The sequence below is a fragment of the Mus caroli genome, chromosome 1 (genome assembly GCF_900094665.2).
Source record: "Mus caroli chromosome 1, CAROLI_EIJ_v1.1, whole genome shotgun sequence".
Classification (NCBI taxonomy): Eukaryota; Metazoa; Chordata; class Mammalia; order Rodentia; family Muridae; genus Mus; species Mus caroli.
In genome coordinates, this window is record NC_034570.1 from 180,828,779 (window position 1) to 180,837,173 (window position 8,395).

The 8,395-nt window shown below is 47.6% G+C and overlaps 1 protein-coding gene across 2 annotated transcripts in view; it reads right to left on the reverse strand.

Annotated features, from left to right (window-relative positions):
• Nucleotides 1-1,818, reverse strand: part of Flvcr1 (feline leukemia virus subgroup C cellular receptor 1) — a 20,068-nt gene extending 18,250 nt beyond the window's left edge. Inside the window, exon 1 of one of the 2 annotated variants that reach the window (XM_021172626.2) lies at nt 1,037-1,818. In XM_021172626.2, coding sequence (XP_021028285.1) covers nt 1,037-1,753 — 717 coding nt within the window. In that variant the 5' untranslated portion in view covers nt 1,754-1,818. The remainder of the gene's footprint in view (nt 1-1,036) is intronic. The other variant, XM_021172633.2, reaches the window with a different exon arrangement.
• Nucleotides 1,819-8,395: the final 6,577 nt, after the last annotated feature.

Consider the following 8,395-nt stretch of genomic DNA (forward strand, 5'->3'; position numbering starts at 1 on the left):
CCTGGCTGTCCTGGAACTCACTTTGTAGACCAGGCTGGCCTTGAACTCAGAAGTCCGCCTGCCTCTGCCTCCCGAGTGCTGGGATTAAAGGCGTGTGCCACCACGCCCCGCACTAAGCATCTTTTAAAATAGTGACATTTGCAGTGGTGACAAAAACATCAGGCGTCACAAGTGCCCTCTAGCAAAACTTTAAGTTACAATAACAAGCCTAAAATTAACAAATGCAAACATAATATTGTGGTGACTCATGGTGGTGTTTGGGAGCCTGAAGCAAGATTGTCAAGTTTGAGGCCAGCCAGGGGGACACTGTGATTTCCAGACCAGCCTGCCCTACACAGTGGAAGAGACCGTTTTAAATAAGTAAATAAATAAATAAGTAAATCACACACAAAAACCTTTTCCCTACTATTACTTCTGTTATTCTAGTGGCATTTGAATTTATGATGGTAGGAAAAAAACCAAGATCATTTCTTAAGGAAGCCTTGACTTATCCCACTAACCATTCATGATCAGTGATTTGCCTTCCACTGTCTCATGGTTAAGAACTAATAGCTGGACTCCATGTAATACTGCCAAGTCTTTATCACCGGAACATGTATTGAACATTCACTTATACGTGAGCAGTAGGTGCCACGCTGGACTGACTACTAATACTAATACAGTTAAATCAGGGCTGTTCCAAGGACATTTAACATGGAAACAAGCTTTCCAGATCTCAAGACCTTTCTTCTGCAGTGGCGACAAAAACACCTGAGATCTCTTTCACCATCAGTTTCCAAGCGTGCCCGTGTGTGCGCCTCTGTGTAGGCCAGAGGGCAACCTCGGTGTCCTTTCTCAGGAGCTGTCCTCCTCACCTGTCAGTGCTGGCTGGGAATACACCCTGGAGCCACCGTGCCCGGCTTTTCTCGTGGTGCTGGAGCCCAGTCTTCACGCTTCTATAGTATGCACTTTACCCACACAGACCGTTGCCCCAGCCCGGCCTATGACTTCCTACCAGCCTGAAAGGATCCCAGTATCTAGTCGTTCCAGTCTTTACCTGATTGCCCAGCACTGCTGTGGCACAAGCCGTCGACACCTCCTTGGGTCCAAACCATACCGAGGCGACGGGGGAGGGCAAGCCCAGGATGAAGACCTGGGCCACGGAGCACAGGATCTGCCCCAGCATGGTGACCCAGAAGAGGTGCCGCTGCACGCTGCCGCACTTGACCCAGGCTCCCAGGCAGTTGAGGCCGGAGCCCAGCAGCGCCGTGAGCCGCAGGCCTCGCGTGTCCAGCAGCCAGGTGGCCGGGAAGATGAGGGGCACGTAGGCCACCATGTACACCATGGACAGCCAGTTGATGTGCAGCGGCGACACATCGTAGAAGTCCTCGAACACGTTGCTGATGCTGCTGTACTGGATCCACTGGAAGGCGTTCACCAGCGAGTAAAGGCTGAAGATGAGCAGCACCACGAAGCGCCTCGGCGATAGCGCAGTGCGCGGGGGACACGCGGGGCATGGGACGTCCTCCCCGTCGCCCGCGGGCAAGAGCCGGGCCTGGGTCTCCTCCTCCGCCGCTATCAGGGCTTGCGGCCCGCCCTGGGCTCCCGCAACAAGCGGGCCGAGCCCGGGGCCTCCGTTCAGCGCCTCAGGCCCGTTTTGCGGTACCAAGCGCGCCTCCCCGTCCGGGGCGCCCTTGGGCACCGGAAGGTATCCCTTCCCCAGCGGGTGCCCGGGCGCCACGGCCGGCCCCACCTCGTCATCGGGCCGCGCCATGCCTCCCGGCTCCCCGCCCCGCCGCCCCTTAGTCCTCCTCGCCGGCTCCTAGGTCCCACCCGGTTCAGCGCGCTCGCCTGCGCCGCTTGCCGACTAAGTGAAGCTGAGCTCACCGCGCCTGGCTCTTGCCGGCAGTCCCCGCCCCCAGGGCATCTCGTATCGTGTAGTGCGACCCTCCATCCAATCATTGAGCGTTTCGGCAGTCCAGAAAGCCAATCGGGGAGTTGCCGAGAAGAGGGGCGGGGTCAAGCGTGTGAGGCCGTAAGAGGAGCCCAAGGCAGGCTTTCTCAGCGCTGTGGTTTGCTGGAGCTGCCAGGCCTTTCACTGCGCTCGCTCCGCAGCGTTTAGCCTCGGGTTATCTTCGAAGGAGAGCGCCAGAAAGCGTTTCCGCCCGCCCAGAGAAAAGAGGCTTCCTCAGAAGCAGGCCTTTGCGTTGATGGAGCTGGGCGGCTCCATCCGCGCAGAGGACTGAAGGAGGTGATGGACAGGTGCAGCCCCTGCCTGCCTCCGTACCCCACCAGTAACCAAAGTCTGTGCATAGGCTAACCGTGGACATGCACATCCCGGGACCGGATGAGGACAGAGCTACGGAAGCTTCAGGGTCCTACTGGGCCTTAGACAAAGTCAGCCTGCTACCCTTTGGGAAGCTGTGCGTGCAAACACGGGGTGCCAGGACTTAAGATTTACTCACTCTCTCTCCCTCTGATCCTCCTTTTTAGACAGGGTGTCACCCGGGACTCTGTAGGCAGGTTGACCCGAATTCATGGAAATCCACCTATCTCTGCTTCCTGAGTGTTGGGATTAAAGATGATCGACACTAAGCATGACTCTGGCGCTAAAGAGTTCACAGTGGCTGCAGCTGCCTGCAGAGGACCTGCACAAGACCAAGCCCATAAACCTTCAGTCATGGGGAGATAGGAGAACTATTAACAGTTTGAGGGTGCAGAGGGACAAGGCATTGTCTATGGTGATACAGCCACTGGGGAGTTCCCCATGCTGTGAATAGCTCCACAAAGTATTTTGTAAATTAATTCATTTCTTTAGGAAAAGTGAGGCTCGTATAGAGCATAGAGCGAGACTGCTCAGTGGGTAACGTCTCTTGCTGACAAGCCGGCAAACCTGAGTTCAGTTCTTCAGCACTTGCAGAGCTGTTCTCTGACCATCACACAGGTGCCCTCCCCAACAAACACACTGTGTTAAGAAAAAAAGGGAACCCCTGTAAGTTCTTCCCAACACGGCTTTGTCGATGTTCCTTTGGAGGTTGTTTCAGATTATTGAGTAACTGAATTAGATTATTGAGTCTCTGAATGAAAAAAAAAAAAAAACAAAACTAAATGAGGAATCCAATGAACTTAATCTGCGCACAAAACGTTTATTTTGTGAATTTATAAAAATATGAATTGTGTTTTTAATGCTCAACAAAAATTTATCTTAAGTATTCATAGATGTTAATGGTCTCAGGTACTGTGGAGCCTGTGAAGGCTCCTAAACAAACAAACAAACAAACAACAAACATGCTCAAGCTGGGCACAGGCCTGTAGTCCCAGTTATTTGGAGGCTAAGGCAGAAGAATCATCCAGGCCCAGAGATGTAAAGGGAACCTGGCAGCTTGGCCAACAAAACAGGATTGCATTGGAAACTTTTGTTTACTTGTTTTTCTTTTACTTATTTTTGTTTTGTTTTCCATATGGAATCTCAAATAACCTAGACTGGCCTTAAACTAAGACGCTCACTAAGGAGCAGAGAATAGCCTTGAACTCCTGATCCTCCTGCCTCAGCCTCCCAAGCATGTGCCAGCAGGTTCAGTTTCAGGCAGCGTTGAAGGCAAACCCAAGACTTCCTGCATACCAGAGAGCCACTCTGCCGCCTGAGCTACATCCCCAGCCCAACCTGTTTTAAAAACACAAATGTTCAGAAGGGGGAGCCAGGGGTTAAATGTTGGGTACCTTTCTGTCCTTGCCCAGTCATTTGCAAACTGACTCCCTTTCAAAAGTCCCAAACTGGAAAAATATAGTAGATATGATTTCCCTATAATCTGGTGAGAATTGGAGATCATCTCTTACCAGATCTGACAGATAACCTCTTCCCTGCATGGAATCAGGGGTTCTTGTTTGTTGAGGCTCCTTGTGCTTACAGGTCATTTGTCCTCTCTTTTGTTAACAAGAAGAGTTGGTTGACAACAACTCCCGAGGTTTCTGGCATGGTCGATCAGCTCTAATTTTCCCTGCAGATGTTTATGTTACTCTTGCTCTCCTCATGTGCCCTTCTTGCACATGACAGAGTTCTGTTTATAACACTGTAACCATACACAAAGTCTATTTATTACCTAGGGAGTCTGTGAGAGAGGAAAAGGACATCATAACTAAGGAGGGGCTATGTGGGTGAGATATATATATATATATATATATATATATATATATATATATATCACACCACAGGGTCCCTCTACGTAGCCCTGACTGTCCTAAAATTCCCTATAAAGATCAAGCTAGCCCCAAACTTACAGAGATCCTTCTGCTTCTGCCTTCTGAGTGCAGGGATTAAAGGCATGCACCACCATGAGTGGCCATGTGGACCTAAACCTTTAGTTTTTACTAGCTGTGTGTCCTTGAGCACTTAACATAGCTGTGTTGTAATAGGATGTCAGGATCCTTTCTGGGACTACTGTAATGATTAAAGGATTGAACAATGCTTGGTATGCTTTCTCCGTTTGTTTAGTAATCTAGTGTGGGGTGGTAAATACAAAGCTTCAAAGGCTAGGGTTCAGATCTGAGCTCTTGCAGTCCCCCCCTCCTCTCGTGTGTGTGTGTGTGTGTGTGTGTGTGTGTGCATGCACGTATGTGTCTGTAGCTATAAAATGAGGATAGTGCAGACACTGTTGTGAGAAATAAAAAATAAGTAGCTAGCACACATTCTAGGAGGGCCTGACCTCTTCCTGTATTAATATTTGGTACATGTTATCACTTTGTTATCTGCTCACATCTTACTTGGTGTTTCTCCTGTCTCATTATTATTATTTTTTTTTGATTAATTTAGGCCTAAGCCTGCTTGGATTGTCACACAATTGTTCACACCAAGTACTTTCAATCTGAATTTACAATGGCAGAGCCCATACCTAAAGGGTGTTTTCAGGGTACTCCTGAAGAGAAGCACCTACGGACTTATGTAACAAGCTCCTTGCATAGCAAGGGATACCTTTCTTTCACCAGAGGCAGTCAACAGTTGGATAGGCCACTGCTTTCCTTACTTGGACAGCTACATGGTCGCTGCCATCATCCCCGACAAGATTAACAAACTCGTCTGACAGGGATCTTGTGGATATGATTCCTGAATTCCACGGAATTCTTAGAAAGCTGAGCCGTGCGGTGTTTGAGATTTCTCCTGATGTTGTTGCCCTATGAAAAGTAAGATAGATCCATCTAAGGGAAGAATTAGATACAATTCATACACCTGTTTCACAAAGCTCCATAAAAAATGAGTACAGAAAAAGAAAAAAAAAAAAAACTCAGCAACATCTCTTTGTAGTTTTGATTAACTTCCTCAACCTTGAATTTTCTCTTTTGGGGTAGACGAGTCATACTTTATACCATATGTTTGGGTGTATAGTATAACATGAACCTTAATCTCTGTTAGAAAGGATACTACTGGGAGCATCACTTGGCCAGGAGTCAAGACCAGATTGAACTGTATCGTGGAGATTTGAATTTGTAACAGTAACAGTTTAGAGATATGGAATCTGGCCAGGACATGGGAGTCAAGGTCTAAGACACCAGACACCATCAGACGTGATGTGGCTGTTCATGAGCAAAGGTTTCCTGCGGTCTAAGAAACTCAGAGGATAAGGTAGAGAACAGAACCTGCTGACAGATGTACAATCCATTGTGCTCTGTGGGGAAGTGAGCAGAGTCACTTTCTGCTGCCGCCAACGCTGGATCTGTCTGCCCTCCCAGAAGCGACTATGCCACTCTAGTCTGGAAAAACCAGTTGGAAGTGGAAATCGGTAAAGTCCAGAAATGAAAACCCTCCTGAGTGCACTTTCCACACCTTGCTGAGACATTTTAGTTATGCGCATATATATTGCATTCCTAGGAAATTCTTAGGATTTTCCCTCCTGCGTGGTTTGTCTTGCTTTTGGTCCTTTACAGCAACTGAAGTTGTCAGTCAGTGATGAGGGCACATTGATTGGGCTGGAGAGATGGCTTAGCGGTTAAGAGCACTGACTGCTCTTCCAGAGGTCCTAAGTTCAATTCCCAGCAGCCACATGGTGGCTCACAACCATCTGTAATAGGATCTGATGCCCTTTTCTGGTGTGTGTCTGAAGACAGCTACAATGTACTCATATAAATAATAAATAAATAATAGAGCACATTGATCCTCTAGATCTTTGAGTTGAACATCAAACCTGGGCCAGCCATTCCACACTTGTTTAACCTCGCTGTGACGGTGACAAGGACTGTTCCAGCTCTGAGGTTCTCACTAACCTCAAGTTCCTTTAAGCATTTTAATTCCAAGAGATTCTTAAATATATTGTCTGACTTCTGAGACAACAGTGTTATACTGTAGCCAGCCTGCACAGGTTTAGGAGATGCTTGACTCTTTTTGAGGTTTAGTGAGGGCGCTCTTGGTAGATTAAAACTGTCCATCATAGAGTCAGAGAGATGACTCAGCAGGCAGTTAAAAGTATTTGAAGAGGACCTGAATTCCAGTCCCAGCTCTCACATGGTGATTCACAACCATCTGTAATTCTGGTACCCAGGAATCTGAAACTCTCTTCTGGCCTATGCAGGCACCAGGCATGCATGTGGCAAAATAAACTAAGTCAAAACATTTTTAATCACTCATGATGGGATGGTTTATACAATGGAAACGAAAAATGCTGCATTTAACTATTCAACACTACTGAAGTTCAAAGAAAACAATCTGTTGTGGTTTGAATCATAAATATCTCCCCAGGTCTTGTGTGTTAAAGGCGTGGTCCTCAGATGATGGTTGTTCTGGGAGGCGGTGGGACCTTTGGAGGAACCTAACAGAAGGGAGTTAAGTCATCGGTAGGTCCTTGGAAGGGACATTAGGACCTAGCACCTTCCCTTCTCTTCTCTTCTTTGCTACCATGAAGTGAAACGCTTTATCCTCCCTCATGCTCCCTGTCATGATATCCTGCTAATGTGTTTATAAAAAGATAAGGGGAGAAGGAATATGTTTTGGTGGGTGTTGGGGAAGGGGGTGCCTCAGCGGGCCCATGCCGAGGCATCCCTTCCCCCCTGAGGGACCAGCCACACAACCCGTATAGTACAGAATAGAGTTTATTCAGGGCATGGGGAGGGGAGTTAAGAGGGTAGTAGAGATGGTGTGGGGGGGTGGGGTGGGGAGAGAGAGAGAGAAAGAGAGAGAGAGAGAGAGAGAGAGAGAGAGAGAGAAGGGGGAGGGGAGGGGAGAAGGAGGAGGAGGAATAGTAGAGAGGTAGAGGCCAGCCATGAGCACCTGAGGGAGTAGGGGATAGGGGGGAGGGGGAAGGGGCAGGGGATAGAGCAGGAGCAACAAGGCAAGAGCAAGAGAGAGCAGAGGTGACAAGCAGCCCCTTTTATAGTGAGTCAGGCATGCCTGGCTGTTGCCAGGTAGGGCAGAGCTTAGACAAAATGCTAACACCTGCTCCACCAGAATACCAAAGTAAGGAGTAAAACACATGGCCTGGACCTCTGAGACCATGAGCTATGATAAACTTTCCCCCTTTAAGCTGATTTTCTCAGGTATATTGCTAGACATGGAAAACCTGATGAACATATTATCTAAAATACTTAAATAGTATTTACAAATTTAAACTTAGATCAAAATTATTCCTTTAAACATCAAAATAGGGACTTGAAAAACACCTTGGCAGTTAAGAGCACTGGCTGCTCGTCCAAAGACCCAGGTTCAATTCCCAGCACCCACACAACAATTTAACACCCTTACACAGAGAGACATGAAGATAAAACGCCAATGCACATAAAATACAAATAAATAAAAATCATTTAAAATAAATAAATAGGGGACTAGAAAGATGGCTCAGCAGTTAAGAGTCCTGATTGCTCTTCCAGAGGTCCTGTGTTCAATTCCCAGCAACCACATGGTGGCTCACAGCCATCTGTAATGGGATCCAATGACCTTTTCTGGTGTGTCTGAAGACAGCAACATTGTACTCACATACATAAAATAAATAAATATTAGTAAACAAACAAACATTAAGATAACAAATGTTTTTGGGGCCAGGGACATGGCTCATTGGGATTAATCTGGTAAAACCTTGAGGTTTGGTCAGACAAAAATAGACTTTCTATTTTCTTGCCTATCCCTAGCCAGTGCAAAGCATGGACTTCCCAGGAATCCCAAGGTTTCTATTTGTGTAGCGTTCAGAGAATAACTATCCCCAAAGCTGTATTAGAGGGACTGCCTGACACAGCAGGGCCACAGGGAGGCTCCTAATGCAGGGAGGTGGTAGCAAAGGAAAGACCTGAGGAAACATATGCAAGCAAACTGTACCCGTCTCCCCACAGTTCTACCCCATCATTATATGTGTGGAGCGCCGCTATCTCGTAAACATCCTGTGCTGAGTCATTTCCTCAGTACTATCTCGTAAACATCCTGTGCTGAGTCATTTCCTCA